At 43.0% G+C, this 17323-nt stretch overlaps 1 protein-coding gene across 1 annotated transcript in view; it reads right to left on the bottom strand.

Annotated features, from left to right (window-relative positions):
- The window catches only part of Rtf1 (RTF1 homolog, Paf1/RNA polymerase II complex component), a 59360-nt gene that overhangs the window by 7898 nt on the left and 34139 nt on the right, over nucleotides 1-17323 (bottom strand). The window contains exons 6-11 of the mRNA XM_038331730.2: nucleotides 16412-16523; nucleotides 6137-6272; nucleotides 5279-5456; nucleotides 2073-2155; nucleotides 233-320; nucleotides 32-139 (exon numbers count right to left, since the gene is read on the bottom strand). Coding sequence (XP_038187658.1) covers nucleotides 32-139; nucleotides 233-320; nucleotides 2073-2155; nucleotides 5279-5456; nucleotides 6137-6272; nucleotides 16412-16523 — 705 coding nt within the window. The remainder of the gene's footprint in view (nucleotides 1-31; nucleotides 140-232; nucleotides 321-2072; nucleotides 2156-5278; nucleotides 5457-6136; nucleotides 6273-16411; nucleotides 16524-17323) is intronic.

Raw genomic sequence — 17323 nt, forward strand, 5'->3', positions numbered from 1 at the left:
GAACCCAGACCCTGGGATTCAGGTTTCTTACCTCCTCAATGTCCTGATCATTGAATTTATAATTGAGAGCATCTTTAATAGATAATTCCTTTTTATTGATTTCATCTAGAGTAGGCAACTGCATGCCAGCCGAAAACATCTGGAGCAACACGTGATTAAAAAAAAAGTTGTCAATTAAGGGATTTAGGAAAGAACATGTCCACAAACAACTGCTGGCAGCCTAGCCATTTACCGCTTCTTTCCACTTCATGAATTCGCTTTCCGTGAATTCCTGGTTTGACACAAACTCTAGGCGAAACACTCGTTGGTCACTGCCATGCCTACAAAAGAGAGAGACAGCATCTCCAAGAATGTACACGCTGATAACCAGATAAGCAACCCTACCAGACTGTGTATATTACCTGTGTCTGTGGGTCTCTGAATTACCAAGGAGACATAAAAACTGTACCACTAAAACAACTAGACCTAACTACTAAGCCCAGGCACAACACCAACTCCCAGGGGTCGTTTCAATGGGTAGCCAGAACTGAGCTTACAAAACTAACAGTAGAAACCAAGGACACCTAGCAAGTACTTCAGAAGTCTGTTTACTACAAAGCCCCCCAGAGCCCATCAGTATCAGTATGCACTCTGCACAGATCCTGGGATGAACTGAAGAAAAGTGTTTCTACTGACCAGTACTTGGCAAAGTTTGGGGACTCAATGCCATCCTCTTAGAGATTTCTCTGAACACTGGCCCAACCAGCTCTTTTTTATTTCTTCTTTAAAAAAAGAAAATTATATGTATATATGTCCACAAGTATCTGTGTGTGTGCCTGGGGAGGCCAGAAAGAGTTATAAGTGGTTATGAGCCACCATGTGGGTGCTGGAAACTGAACCCAGCTCTCTAAAAGACCAGCAAGGACTCTTAATAACTGAGCCTTTCTCTCCAGCCCCTCAACCAGTTCTTACTAAAACAAAAATATTAAATGTGTGTGTGTGTGTGTGTGTGTGTGTGTGTGTGTGTGAACATGCCTACAATTCAAGTGCCACAGAGGACAACTTGCAAGAGTCAGTTCCCTCTTCCCACGTGGATTCCTAGGACTGAACTCAGGTCACCATCTTTGCGGCAAGTACCTTTATCCTCTGAGCCGTCTTGCCAGTCCCCAAACTCTGCTTAAACAAAGTAGGGAGGATGTGGGGTGAGGATTTGGGAGGGAATGGAAAGACTGTGGTGACAGGAACGGGGCAAAGGGATAGCCATATCTGTTTCTTACTATCTGCTACATGATCCTGGCAAACTTTCTATACCTTCTGACATGGGGTCTTCAGAATTCTTAGGGTTTGTGAGGGAAGGGACGCGGACTTGTGTATTTGTAGTCTCTCTTTTCTTAAAATCAAGGACAGGATCAGGTAAAACAGAAATTCATTATGTGCTGAATAGATGACATTTCCAGTTCCCTGAAGAGGAAAGTAAGTCTGGAAAGCTGACCTTACTTGTCAAAGGTGAGGCTAGTTAAGAAAGCCAGGATCAGAAGGAAACAAGCCTTCTGACTATCCTCACAGAAAAAAATGTCTCTGGCTCTGGCAGGAGGGTCTCACGGACCTGGTTACTGTCCTTACATACACCCCAACATATTGCAGCCTTCCTCCCTTCGGGGAGACAGTAACTTCTCTCCAGGAAACACAGACCCAAGCTTTCCTCTGTGTATTGTGGAGACCACAGTTAGTGCCCAATCATCATATTGGAGGCAACAACAGCCCAAGAAGCAGTCCATCTGCAGAGGGAGCTAACGCTTCCACAGAAGGACCTCTTACACCTGGGTGTGGTGGCAAGCCTTGGAAAGCTGAGGCAGGATTATGAGTTTGTGTCCAGCTTGGGTTATACAGCAAGACCTTGTCACAAGAAAGAAAGAGAAGGGGGGTGAGGAGGACGAAGAGAGAGGACGTATTTCATTAGGTGACTCTAGGTGGCCTGGTGTTCACCATGTATGCCAGGCTGGCCTTGAACTTCAACTCATCATCCTGTTTCTGCCACTGTGCTAGGATTATAGGGGTGTGTCTTCATGCCTGGCTCAGGAAGCGACTCTTACCGTAGCTGCAGTCCTTTGTTTGTTCTGGTACCACCCAGCTGGTAAACTTTGGCAGTTTCCACAACACCCGTAATCTCAGCCACCTAAGAGAAAGAACAGATACCTGTAAAAAGTGTGTGTGTGTGTGTGTGTGTGTGTAAGAATGTTTGGAGTTTGGGCTGGGCAATAGTGGAGCACACCTTTATTCCTAGCACTTGAGAGGCAGAGGCAAGCGGATCTTGGAGTTTGAGGTCAGCACCTGGTCTATAAAGTGAGTCCCAGGATAGCCAGGGCTACACAGGGAAACAGTGTATCGAACACATAGAACAAAACAAAACAAAGATAGAGAGAGAGAAAGAGAACAAGAGAAAAGTTTGAGCTAGGGAGACAGATCAAAAGGCAAAACAGTTAAGTGCAAAGCCCCGACAACCCAAATTTGCTATCTAGAACCTATATATTAAGCCAGAAGTGAGCTGGGCTGGGGGCACACACCTTTAATCCCAGCATTTGGGAGGCAGAGGCAGGTGGGTGTCTGAGTTTGAGGCCAACCTGGTCTACAGAGCAAGTTCCAGGACAGCCAGAGCTACACAGAGAAACTCTGTCTCACTTCATCCCATCCCTCCAAAGGCAGATGTGGTAGAGCACATATGAAATCCCAGAGCTTCCATGTGGGAAAGAGAGCAGGGACAGAAGAGTTACCGGGAAGCTCAGAGCCAGCTGGCCTCCTAGAGTACACAGGGTAAGAAACAAGAGACACCATCTCAAAACAAGGTGAAAAGAAAGAACTGGCTTCCTAAAGTTTCCTTCAGACTTCCACACATGCACCACGGCACATATAACAGCAATAGAGTGACAGACGGACAGAAAAAGCAGAACATGCAAGCCTGACAACCTCCCTGAACTGCACGTAACCGTGAAAGGAGAGAACCAACTCCGAGATAGTCCTTGGGATTCTACATAGGATTCATCCCCAACATACACCTCACACACAGTAATAATAATTTTTTTGCTTGTTTTTTTGTTTTTCAAGACAGGAATTCTGTACAACAGTCTTGGCTGTCCTGGAACTTGCTTTGTAGACCATTGCCCTCAAACTCACAAAGATCCACATGTCTCTGCCTCTGAGTGCTGAGCCCAGTCAAGTAACTTTTTTTTTAAGATTTAAAAATTTGTATGTGTCTGTGCTCATGTGGAGAGAAGAAGGCCAGGTGTCCTGTCATTTTCTGCTTAATTTTTTGAGAGGAGGTCTTTCACTGAACAGGGAGACTGGTGTTCCAGCTGGAATGGCCAGTGAGCCCCCGGGACCTGCCTGTCTTTGGCTCTCAGCACAGGTTACATATGTGTACTGCCAAAACATGCTTTTGTATGGGTGCTGGGGACCTGAATGCAAGTCCCCCTGCTTATGCAGAAGCCCTTCACCTAATAAGCTATGTCCTCAGCCTGAGCATCTTGTTCTTGAGATTTAAAAAAAATTTTTTTTTTAAATTGAGACACCGTCTTGAATGTAATTTAGGCCGCCTTTGAGCTCACTATGTAGCCCAAGCTGGTCTGAAACTCACTAAGTTTGTTCTTTTGCCTTAGTCTCTGAATGTGAATACTATGGGCATGTGCTGCCATGTCTGGCTTACTGGATATTTCTATCGTTCAATGAGAAGAGCGTGGAGGTGAGTTTCATGGGTACTAGTACTTATACAAGGAGAGAACTACACTAAAACCAGACAACTGAAACCAAAACAATCAAAACCAAACAGAGCAATCAAACTGGGACCAGCATTGGGGTCCCGACTTGGGAGGCTGAGGTCAGAGGATCACAAGTTCAAAGCCAAACATGGTTGTACGTGCCTTCAATTCCAACAATCCGTAAGTGAGACCCTTGTCTCCAGGGGTAAGGCGAGGGAGGTGAGGATGGAGTTGGGGTGGGGAGCCAGTTTGCTGGGCAGTGTTGACACACACCTTTAGTCCAGCACTTGGGAGGCAGAGGCAGGCAGATCTCTTGAGTTAGAGGCCAGTCTGGTCTACAGAGCAAGCTCTAGGACGGCCAGGGTTACACAGAGAAACCCTATTTTTGGTGTGTGTGTGTGAGAGAGAGAGAGAAAGAGAGAGAGAGAGAGAGAGAGAGAGAGAGAGAGAGAGAGAGAGAGAGAGAGAGAGAGAATATGTGTGTGTAGACTTCAAGGTCAGTGTGGACAATGTAGTAAGACCCAGTCTAAAAGATAAGAAAAGGAAAGAAAACAGCTCGGTTCTAGCATCCAAACCACAGCTACAGTGCTGGGACACACAAGAACCAGGAGAATTGGAGTTACCTTATTTCTTTTCCCTAGGTCCAGAGGTGACTTGGTATTCAACATGGCAACTTTGCATACAGAGAAAAATTCCAAATTTTCTCAAATGAACAAAACTTCTATATAAGTCTGAACAACTATGTCATGAGTTTCCTCCTCCCTTTCACGCTGAAAGGGGAAGAGAAAATGATTCTGAATTCAAGCACGCCAGTTCTGGGGCTCCCAAGCACCCTTTCAGTTAATTGTGAATGATTCTCACTGTAGTATGAGCTGCTTGCTTACAATCCAGTTTCTCTTCTGCTAGTCTGAATCCTAAGTGTCCCCTAAAGACCCATGTGCTGAAGTCTTACTTTGGGTTTGTAATACTGGGAGGTGGTAGAAACCACTGGGAGGTTCTGTTGGCTTCTTGTTCTTGGTTTTCTTTTTGTGTTATTGTTGTTGTTGTTTTTTGAGACAGGTTTCTCCGTGTAGCTCTGGCTGCTCTGGAACTCACTCTGTAGACCTGGCTTTCCTTGAACTCAGAGATCTGCCTGCCTCTGCCTTCCAAGTGCTGGGATTAAAGGTGTGCAGTACCACTGTCTATCCTCCCTCAGGATCTTAACAGCACTGGTGGAATTAGAATTTCCTCTGTAGATTAGACTGGCTTGTGGCAATTCTCTTGCCTCGGTCTCTCAAGTGTTAGGATTATAGGCCTATACTACCATACCTGTCCATTTCTGTTCTCGAGACAGGGTCTCACTCTGTAGCCTAGGCTGGCTTCAAACTCACAGCAATCCTCAAACCAGCCTCCCAAGTGCGTGGGCTACTTTTTCTAGTTATAAGGGAAGCTGACTAATACAGTCAAATGGTGGCAGAAGAATAACAGATTTGTTCAGAAGCTCCCACTCCCAGTAGACAATCATTATATTTAAAATATGCAGAATTGTCCAAGGGAAGAATACCAACCCGGTAAACTGGCTTGCTATTATGGTTTCCAATGCCAATCCGCACAAAACAGCCTGTGACAGTTTTAGCAAAGAAGGGCATGTGACACCAGCGTTCTAGCTTATGCCTTGATAACCGAACTCGATTCAATTCCTCAGGTAAGGAGACTGGCTGTGACTTTGGAGGGATTTCTTCTTTCCTGTGAGAAACAAAGAATAGTTAGTATTCACTGTAAAACCATCAGAAAGACAGACATCAAATTCTTAATACTTATCCAACGTGATCAACTTAGCAGGCAAAATGAAGGACCGGAAAAGAACTACAGTCTATAGCTGTGTGCATATCCATAAGCCCTGACCGACACTTCATCCCAGCAGAGAAGCTGCAGGCCAGTTTGAGGTGATATGCAGTCAGTTCCTATCTGCCAGCGCCAGGGAAAATGTCCAGGGGATGCAGCCAGGAGCCAGAGGCAGGAAAATGAATGCAGAATTCAGGATACTGAATCAAGCCAAAGATGCAACCCCTACACCTACACTAAGCTTCTCTTTTCAAGAACTCTCCTGTGACAGCTAATCTCAGTTGTCAACTTGACACACCTGGGAAAAGGAACACAGACATGGAGGACTGTCTTAATCAGAATGGTCTGGGCCATGTCTATGGGCGCAGGCTAGTGTGGGCAGTGCCAGCCCTGGGCAGGTGGTCCTGGGTTCTATGAGAAAGCTGGCTGGGCAAAAGCCAGACTGAACAAGGCATAAGCAGCATTTTCTTTTTGGTTTCTGCTTCAAGCTCTTGTCTTGGCTTCCCTTAAAGATGGAACCTTTAATATGAAATAAACTTTCATCCCACTTATCCTGATAGAAGAGAACAGACACAGCTTACTCTTCTTCCTCGTCAGACGATGACGTTCGGGACGAGCGGTCCGATTTCTCGCTGGACTTGTCGTCATCCTCCTCCTCCTCATCATCGGAGTAGACCTCACTTGTTTTCAATGGTTGTTTTTTGGCTAGGAGTTCAGCTAGAACAAAAGAGGAAACTTTTACCTATGTACTCTCCACAGACAAGAAAACGACTCATCTTTCACCTTTGAAAAGAACTGGAACACAGGAAAAAAAAACCTGAGCAGACAGTCTACCCTTCCTAGACTGTTCTGTGATAACTTGAGCCATACTCAGGTAAACAAACCATAGTTAAAATTCAGGCAAAGAGACAGACCAAAAAAAAAAAGAAAAAAAAAAGAAAAAAAAAAGGTATATAGAAAGTTAGGTTGTTATAAGGTGGTAGGAATGGTTAGCAATCATACTGTCATTCTCCAATCCTCCCCATATATTGGTGATTGAACCCAGGGACCCTGACATGCAAGTGTTCTACCTGTGAGCTATACATTCAGCCCCCATTTTCTTTAAGAAAAGGCTTTCAGTTACTTCATGTATGTATGTATGTTTGTAGAGGAAGTCAAAAGACAACATGCAGGAGTCAGGCCTCCCCTTTGCCATGTGGATTTGAGGAACTGAACTTGGGTTGTCAGTTTTGGGGGCAAATGTCTTTGACATGTTGATCTGTCTAAGTCAGACAGGAAAGAAGGAAGAAAACTTATAATATCTTTTGTCTCTCTCTCAATCCATTATGTGCAGGCACCCAAGGAGGACAAGAGGTGTCAGATCCGCCGGAGTTACAGGTATTTGAGAATCTGACGCGTGCTGGGAACTAAACTCGTCTGATAGAAGAGCTCCAAGCACTCTTTTTAAAAAAAAAAAAAAATATTTATTTATTTATTATGTATGCAATATTCTGTCTGTGTGTATGCCTGAAGGCCAGAAGAGGGCACCAGACCCCATTACAGATGGTTGTGAGCCACCATGTGGTTGCTGGGAATTGAACTAAGGACCTTTGGAAGAGCAGGCAATGAATGCTCTTAACCACTGAGCCGTCTCTCCAGCCCCGCTCCAAGCACTCTTAACCACTGACTCATTCCACCAGCACTGCTTGGCTTCTGACACAATCTCACTATGTAGTCTAGGCTATCTTTGAACTCAAATTCTCCCAGTTAGGTGCATCTCTATGAGTTTAAGACCAGCCTGGTCTACAAAGAGCTTTCCAGGACAGCCAGGACTACACAGAGAGGAAAAAAAAATCTCCCATTTTAGTCTGGATCACAAGCTTTCATCACTACTGGGCCATTACCATTACCTTTTTAGAGTTTAAGGAAAGCTTTATTTTGAATCTGCAGAACTATGTAATGGCAGAAGGATGAAAGCAAACTCAGTGACCACAAATGGGAGTACCACTCAATCACTCATGCCACTTCCACTTCAGTAAAGCTGTGAAAAATGAGTCCAAAAGTACAAAAAAGGAGAGAGAGGTAGAGAGACGGCTCATGATTAAAAATTCCTACTCCTCTTCCAGAGGACCTGATTCATGAGGAGGCTCACAACCACCTCTAATTTTAGCTCCAGAACGGGTACCCTCTTCTGGCATCATCACACACATGCACGCACACATGCACACACACATGCACACACATACATATAATTAAAAAAGGAAGAGGGACACTAGTACTTTCTCAGTGATAACATGAGTTTTAAAGGGTCAACCGGCAAACATGGCAGGCTTCTGGTTTAGTGTACTGTTTCAACTACTTAGCTGCTCAGCATGAAGGTGGTCCTGAACAGCGGGCAACAAAAATGAATGATGATTTATTTTAAGGAAATTTTTCCTCTTGGGGATGGAGACTGCCTTGTGAATGCTGTTACTCCCCCTAGTTGGCAATGAAATTTAATTCACAAAGATGGTAGTCTTCTAGCAGCTATATAAAAGAAAGGAAGTAGAGCCTGATGTAGTGGTTGGTACTTTCTATATCCCCAGTTACTTAGGAAGCTGAGTCAGGAGGAAGTTGAGTTCAAGGCTAGTGTGGGCAATTCAGTAAGATCCTGTCTCAAAACAAAAATATTCAGGCTAGGGAAGTAGCTCAAAACGTGCTTGCCACCAAGCCTGACAAACCTGAGTTTGATACCCAGAATTCACATGGTGGAGGAAGAGAACCAACTCTCAAAAGATATCTTTTGAATTCCACATATGTGCTCCCATATATACAAACACAAAATAAATAAGAATAAAAAGTTCTCATATACATATATACATGCAGGACGCTTCTTTCTCTAGTACTTAAAAACCTAAACAGCAACCAAAAATCCGCCCTAAACCTCAAACCAGGAAAAATTTCTAGAATACAAAACTAACACAGCTACAAGGAAGAAAAAAAGGTATGCATATATATGTATAGTATGATGCTACCTACTGATTGTTGATGGAAGAAAGCATGTGCGTCTGACTTTGTTTACCAAAAAAGAAGAAAGGAAATACACAGAGAAACAGAGGCCTGATATATTTAAACTGGCTGTGAACTTGCCATGTGGCCAGTAACCTAAGACTTCTGATTCTACTGCTTCAACTATTATTCTAAGCCAAATGCCAGGATTAGAGGTGTGCCATCATGCCTGGTTAGTACTTGCTGGGGATCAAACCCAGGGCTTTGTGCATTGCTAGCAAAGCTCCTACCAACTGAGTGATACTCCATCCCTTTGGTATATATATGAAACGTTTAAGTGATGCTCACTATGGGAGGGGGCATAGCATCAAGTAGAAGGACATGGAGCTGAGCTTCCCTTAATATACCTTGTAGGACATTACACAATATATCTTCATTCCCTTTCCTGGCACATAACTCCTAAAATCTATGGCATCTTCAAAGTGATAGTGTCTTTTAGTATGCTAACGAGTTGACTGGTGGCTGCAAGCCTATAGGTAGCTTCAGGACAGGGTCTGGTCCCTGGAAAGACCAAGGCAGTTTAGAGAGCTGAGACACAGATTCTCCAAGGAGGGGAAAGGGCTGAAGGTTAAGCAGATTACCAATGACCAATGATTTGCTCAACTTTCCTATGTAATGAAGCCTCAAAAACAAAACAAAAATCAAAAACCTTCCATGGAACAGGAGGATATGGAAGGCTGAGTAGTTGAACCAATGGAAGTTCCTGGACGGTGGCCTGTCCAGAGAGAGAGAGGGGAGTTTCCTTGCAAATGTCCCATCCTATGAATCATTTCAGTTGTATCCTTTGTAATAATCCTTTATAATAAACTGATAATCTAACTAGGCCGGATGGTATAAATACCTGTAATTCTAACACTTGGGAGGTGGAGACACAAGGACTACAAATTCAAGGTCAACTATAACTACATAGAATTTCAAGCCAGACTAAGCTATATAAGACCTTGTCTCAAACAAAAACAAACAAACCTAAGTATGCCTGAATCCTGTGCAACACTGTAGCAAATTAACTGAATGCAAAAGGAAGCAAGACGAGGCCCATAGCTCAGAAGCACTGATAAAAGAGGAACTGAGTCCTCAGCTTGTGGACAAACAGTGTCAGGTCAGCACTTGAATTCAATTACAGGACATTTAGTTAGTGTCTGGTATAGAATCAGTTGCTAGTTTGTCAGTGGAAGAAATTCTCAACTAGAGATCACAGAAGTTTGGTATTGACTGTTGTTAAATAAGCACACAATAAAACTAAATTTGGGGATTGGAGAGATGGATCCTTTTAAGAGCACTGTTTGCTCTTGACAGGACCCTGGTTAGTTCCTAGTTCCCACACAGTAGGTAACACCCACCTCTAGTCTAGTTCTAAGGGATCTGATGTCCACTTCTGACCTCTGTGGGCACCAGGTGCACAGATATGCATGTAGAAAAAACACACATACATATAAAATAAATAAATCTAAAGAAACTGAGTTTCTATTTGTTTTTTCTTCTTTATCTACAGACGTTTATTAGAAATTTTGAATTTGGAACCATGGATCTTATATTTTATATATTCACAAAACAAAGTAATAATTTAAAGGTTATTTCTAAACATCAACAGCAAGATGAAACAAAATATTCATCTGATCAATAAGTACACAGAAAGAAACTGTAATGAGTAACTTAAAAAAAAAAAAGATTTGAATCTGATATAATACAGGCTTACAGCCCCAGCACTGGTAAGGTGGCCTGGGCTGGGAGACTTTACCCTAAAGAGCTCAGGCTGTGAAATAATCCTTTTGTACACGGTGAAGATTTCATTTTTTAAAAAATTTATTTATTTATTATGTATACAGTGTTTTGCCTGGGTGTATGCTTGTACACCAGAAGAAGGCATCATACCTCATTACAGATGGTTGTGAGCCACCATGTGGTTGCTGGGAACTGAACTCAGGACCTCTGGAAGAGCAGCCAGTGCTCTTAACCTCTGAGCCATCTCTCCAGCCCCAAGATTTTATTTTGCTAATAAAAGAAGCTAACTGGCCAATGGCTGAACAGGACAAGGTTAGATGGGAGAGTCAAACTGAAAATGCTGGGAGAAAGAAGGGCGGGGCTGAGGAGTCACCAGCAGACAGAGAGAACCAACACAGGCATGCCATACTGTGAAAAGGTACCAAGCCACGTGGCAAAGCATAGATAAGAAATATGGGTTAGCTGAGCAAGGGTGGACATGCCTTTAATCCTAGCACTCAGGAGGCAGAGGCAGGCGGATCTCTGTGAGTTTGAGGCCAGCCTGGTTTACAGAGCTGGTTCTAGGACAGCTAGGGCTGTTACGGAGAAACCCCGTCTCAAAAATCCAAAAAAACCCAAAAAAACAAAAAACAACAAAAAAAAACATGAGTTATTGTAAAATGTCAGAGTTAGCTAGTAACAAGCCTGAATTATTGGCTGAGCATTTACAATTAATATTAAGTATCTGAGTAATTATTTGGAAGTGACTGTAGCACAGGAACACTCTGCCTACAAGTTCAGATTCATGGACTCTACATACAAAGCCGGGTATGGGGTCATATACTTGTAATCCGAGCATAGAAAAGACAGTGTGCATGCGTGCATGCATGTGAATGTACGTGCAGCATATGTGCGTGCAAACATAGTATGTGTGTGTGCCTGATGTGTCTCACACAATACAGCAGTTCTCATAGGTCAGAAGATGGTACTGGGTCCCTTAAAAATGGAGTTATAGGTAGTTGTGAGCCACTGTATGGACGCTCAGAATCAAACACAGGTCTCTAGAAGAGCGGCCAGTGCTCCTAAGTGTTGAGTGAGTTCTCTAGTCTTCGATTAAATATTTTTTTGTTTTTTCTAAAGAATAACAAGTCAGGCGGTGGTGGCACATGTCTTTAGTTCCAGTATTTGTGAGCCAGAGGCAGGTGGATCTCCATTGAGTTTGAGGCCAGTCTGATCTACATAGTGAGCTTCAGGAGAGCTACCACTACAAAGAGAGACCCTGCCTTAAAAAGAAAGAAAAAGAAAAAAAAAAAAACCAAGTATGGTGGTGTACACCTTTAATCCTAGCACTCGGGAGGCAGAGGCAGACAGATCTCTGTGAGTTCGAGGCCAGCCTGGTCTACAAAGAGAGTTCTAGGACAGCCAGGGCTACACAGAGAAATCCTGTCTCAAAGAAACAAGGAAAAAGTATGATAAAATATATATAGATATATATTTTCTTTCTTTTCTCTTCCTTCCTTTCTTTTTTTTTTTTTTTTTTTTGAGATGAGGGTCTTGCTATGTTACCGAACCTAGTTGCAAACTCCTGGGCTCGAGCCATTTTCCTACATCAGCTTCTCAAGTTGTTAGGAAGATGGGCATGTTGCCACCATGACTAGTTTCTCTGATTTTTGTTTTTGTTTTTGTTTGTTGGTTTGTTTTGTAGCCTTGGCTGTCCTGGATCTCACTCTGTAGACCAGGCTGACCGTGAACTCAGAGAGCTGCCTGCCTCTGCCTCCCGAATGCACTTTCATGCCCAGCTCGTTTCTTTGATTTTTAAAAAATTATGTTATTTTGTATGTATGGCTGTTTTGTCTAAATGTACATCCATGTACCATACACATATCTGGCCAGAAGAAGACACCAGATTCCCTGGAAGTGGTGTTATAATAGTTGGAGGCAGTCATGTGGGTGCTGGGAATTGAACCCAGGTCTTCTGGAAGAGAAGCGAGTGCTATTTACTGTTGAGCCATCTCCCCAGCCCTATGTCTAACTCCTTGATGTTATCCTTAAAAAACAAATAAATGAACCCAAATCCTAGCTATGTACACTGAAAAGGCACAAATAATGAAAAAAAAAATCAGTAGAATGAACATTTTTCTTTCCAGACACTAGTCTCTCTCAGCAGAAATGGCTAATTCCAAATCTACCAAGCAAGAAAGTATATAGACCGGAGGGGTTGGGGGCACCCTAAGGATGTGGCTTAATATCAGAAACCATGGTTGGCATGCCTAAAACCCTAGGTTCTATTCCCAGCAACCTACCACTCCTGGGGGACTAAAGGTATAGGCTGTGGTCAGTGATACAACACTTGACTAAGATGCACAAGGTCCCCAGTCAGTCTTGACTTGGGCAGGAAAAGAGAAAGAACAAAGAATTATGCATGATTGCAAATCCATCATGGGGAGTTTAGCTGCACTCCCTGTAAAAGGATTACCCTAGCTGGGCTTGTTGACTATTCCCATCCCCTCAGGAAAGGGGAGAGAAAGGGGGGCACAAGACCCTCAGAATAGCCAGCAGATCCCTACCACTAGATGTATATAACTTTGTCCTAACTGCCCCTTCAGGGAGGGACTAGAAGAGTGGGGCTGCTCCATCTCTGCAGGGAAGCCCTCATTTCTGCTGGATATAGCTTTTGGAAGGAGGGACACTCGAACCCCTGTAAGTAACACCTCACCCATTGTGATGCTTATTCTTGGTTGTCAACTTGACTACATCTGAAATTAAAACAGAAAAATAGCTGGGCACACCTGTGAGAGGTTTTTTGCTTAATTAGATCATTTGAAGTGAGAAGATCCATTTCTAATCTGGTTCTTTGAGGTGGGAAGACCTGCCTCCAATGTGGGCCACACCTTCTGCTGGAACGTATATAAAGGTCAAGGAAGACGAAAGCTCTCTCTTTTTGCCTGCTTCCTCCCACCCTTGCTAGCAAGTCCATTCCTACACTGGCATTAAAGCATTCTTCTTTAGGATTCTGGTGTATATTGAAAACCAGCTAAGACATTCAGCCTTGTGGAATAAACAATTACTAGATTCTTGAATCTTCCGTACATTGCAGCCATTGTTAGATTAGCTGAACCAAAGCCTGCAAGTCATTCTAATAAGCCCCTATATATTATTTATTTAACATATATGTCAGAAAGAGAGAGAATCATTCTCTAAATTCTGTTCTCTTAGAGAACCCTGACTAATACAACCATGTTTGTAGCGAAGCTCAATAAATGCACTGATTCTCCAGAGTGAACTCTGGTGGGATCATGCCTCCATGGGACCTTGGGAAGAAGAGAAGTTGCCTATCTCTCTTCCTGGGAAGGAATTTTACCAACAAAGGGAAAAGGAAGGGTTTAGAGAAAGGAGTATTGGGGTCTTGTCAAGGGTCCACAACTGGTTGACTAACTGAATATGAAGAATAAAAGCTATACCAGATTAAAACAAAACATGGATAAGTACACATAAATATTAAAAATAAATCCATGAATAAATAAATAAATAAAATCCTGAGGCTGGAGAGATGGTTTGGGGTTAAGAGCACTGTCTACTTTTCCAGAGGTCTTCCCAGCAATCACATGGTGGCTCACAACCATCTATAATGAGATTTGGTGCCTTTTTCTGGCATGCAGGCATTTCTGCATGCAGAACACTGAATATGTGATAAATAAATCTTAAAAATAAATAGATAGAAAGGTAGACAGACAGACAAATCCCCATAACTGGTCCACGTGTAGAGACTAAGAATTCAGAATGCCCAGTCCTGGGCATCTATATCATACCCTTTCCTTTCAAGGCTCAGGGGATCTCTGCTAAAGATGGAGCCAAACACTGAGGATACATTTGATCCAACTTAATGCTTTTATATCCCAGCACTTGGGAGGCAGAGGCAGGCAGATCTCTGTGAGTTCGAGGCCAGCCTGGTCTACAAGAGCTAGTTCTAGGACAAGTTCCAAAGCTACAGAGAAATCTGGTCTCGAAAAACCAAAAAAAGATTTGTAGCTAGGCAGTGGTGGTGCACACCTTTAATCCCAGCACTTGGGAGGCAGAGGCAGACACATCTGAGTTTGATTGAGGCCAGTCTGATGTAAAGTAAGTTCCCAAACAGTCAGGGCCAGTCTGATGTAAAGTAAGTTCCCAAACAGTCAGGGCTACACAGAGAAACCCTGTCTCCAAAATAAAAAAAAAGAGTTATTGTAAAATGTCAGAGTTAGCTAGTAACTGTCTCAAAAACAAAACAAAACAAAACAAAACAATCCCCACCTCAAAATATTTATTATATGTATGTGTGTGCCTATGTACATGTATGAGGGAGGGTGCATGCTCCTGCTGTGTGCAGAGGCCAAGACGGCATCAGATTCCTCAGAGCTAGAGTTTTAGTCGTCTGCAAGATGTCTGGCTTGTTATGCGGATGCTGGGATGCAAACTACATTCTTTATGACTGCACAGGATGCACTCAACCACTGCAGCATCTATCCAGCCCTGCACGTGTGTTTATGGTATAGAAGTTATGTGAGATGGCTCAGCAGTTAAGAACACTTGCTGCTCTTGCAGGAGACCGGGTTCAGTTCCCAGCCCCCACAGGGTGGCTTGCCAACTGTATTTTCAGTTTCAGGGGAGTTAATGCCATTATGGCTTCCTACAGTATGACACACATGTGGGACAAACACACACACAGGCAAAACAGTCAGACATTTAGTCTTGAAATAAATTTTTAAGTTTAAAAAAGTTTTAACAGGGTACGGTGGCAAATGCCTTTAATTCCAGTACATGGGAGGCACAGACAGGCAGATCTTTGCTAAGTTCCAAGCCAGCCAGGGCTACACAGTAAAAACTTATCTCAAAAACAAAAGACAGGGGGCTGGAGAGATGGCTCAGCTATTAAGAGTACTAGTTGTGAGTCTTACATAAGAAGAAGAGGAGGGACTGTACCAGCCAGGGAGTTCATGATGGGGGAACCCAGAGACAGCTGACCTCATGGTCGCTGGACCAACAGTCAAGTAACTGGCATGATACCGACTTAGGCCCTCTGCATGTGTGTGACAACTGTGTCGCTTGGCCCTTTAGTACGATTTCTAACAGTGAGAGCAGGATTTCTCTCTCCCTGGCATTTAGCTGGCTTTTGGAAATCTTTTCCCCATGCTAGATTACTTGATCCTACCTTGACATAAAGGAGGAGCTACGGTCTGCCTCAACTTGCTGTGCCATGCTTTGTGCAAGCCCATAGGAGGCCTGTCCCTTTCTGAACGGAGATGGATGAGTAGTGGATGGGGAGGAATGTAGATGGGAAAGGGGAGAAGATGGGATGGGAGAAGGGAGGGGAAACTGGTTGGTTTGTAAAATAAAGAAAATATTTAAATTAAAAAAAAAAAAAGAGTACTAGCTGCTCTTCCAGAGGTCCTAAGTTCAATTCCCAGCAACCACATGGTGGTTCACAACCATCTGTAACGGTGTGCACGAAGACAGAACATCTATGTACCTAAAATACATAAATAAATCTTTAAAACAAACAAGCAGAAGTTGAAAATGAGATTTATGAGACTGAGTCTAATAGCACAAGCCTGTAATCCCAGCACTCGGAAGTTAGAGGTAGGAGGATCAAGAGTTCAAGAATATCCTTAGCTATGAGGCAAGTTCAAGGCCAGCACAGGCTGTGAGACACTGTTTTCAGATAAATGAAACAAAACAAACTCCCAAGAGTCCTGGAGCTGAGAATATAGCTTAGTGGAGAGGGCCTGACTAACATGCATGAAGCCCTGGCCTCTATCTCCAGTACCCACAAAAAGAAGTAACACTCGGGCTCTTGTCTATAAGAGACGCTGAACTATTATAGTTAAAACACAGGGATGCTGGGATTCATTTCAAGATAATTGGATGAAAAAAAAGGAATAGAGATTAATAAGAAAGACTATGAAATAAGTAGAGACTGGATAATGGAATAAAAAATGATCATTATACTACCACTATAGTGTCTGGAAGCTTCCATAAAATATAGAGGGAGGAAAGAGAGAGAGAGAGAGAGAGAGAGAGAGAGAGAGAGAGAGAGAGAGAGAGAGAGAGAGAGAGAGAGAGAACAAGTCAATATTCATTTCCCCACTTACCTGTTCTGTTCTTCCGTTTTTCTCTCTCTGCTTTTAGCTCCTCCATGGCTTGAGATTTCTTATCTAATTTCTCATCCCGCTTGGAGCGCCGCTCTTTATTGTGGGAAGTTACCTGTGGAGGTGTAAGGGTGGCCTTTTTAGTCAATGCTGATACGATTCTCTACGCCAACAAGCAACAACTTTCAGCCTCGTGAATTACTAACTGCACAAAATTAAAAACCTATCTCAGCAAAGTAGCCCATGACTTTAGTCCCAGCGCTCAGGAAGCAGAGGCAGGTGGATCTCTGAGTTCAAGACCAGTCTGGTCTACGAGTGAGTTCCAGGATAGCCAGGGCTGTATAGTAAGACCTTGCTTGAAAACAAGATACAACAAAACAAAAAAACTGTCCAAGAGAGGGTATCCTGTGGACAAAAAAGGTATAAAAATAAAACTAGTCCCCTTTTTACCTGCCTAATTAAAGAGTAAATTTAAGAATTATCAGTCTGGGTGTGGTGATACATCCCTGTAAATCCCAGCACTTAGGAGTTCAGCCAGGTCTATGTATCAAGTACCATGACAGCCAAGACTATACAGTAAGACCCCGTCTCAAACAAACAAAAGGGAAAAAGGAAAGAAAGGAGAAAAGAAAGAAGGAAGGAAGAAAGGAAGGAAAGAAAGAAAGAGAAAGAAAAAGAGAGAGAAAGAAAGAAAAAGAAAAAAAGAATTATCAGAGTGAACTCTTTCTGGAAGACATTCTATAGTGTGATCTAATATCTCTTGATATGTTACTTCAAATGCAGAGGTGACATATTTAAACATAATCAAGTTGGTTATCTGGGAAAGGAAGTTCATCAACTTACCCTTCAGGGATGCTTACATTCGAGTGGGCTTCTATTTAGGCAGACTTGAGTGAACAAGTCCTAAGCAGTTCA

This window comes from Arvicola amphibius, chromosome 5 (assembly GCF_903992535.2).
Source record: "Arvicola amphibius chromosome 5, mArvAmp1.2, whole genome shotgun sequence".
Taxonomy (NCBI): Eukaryota; Metazoa; Chordata; class Mammalia; order Rodentia; family Cricetidae; genus Arvicola; species Arvicola amphibius.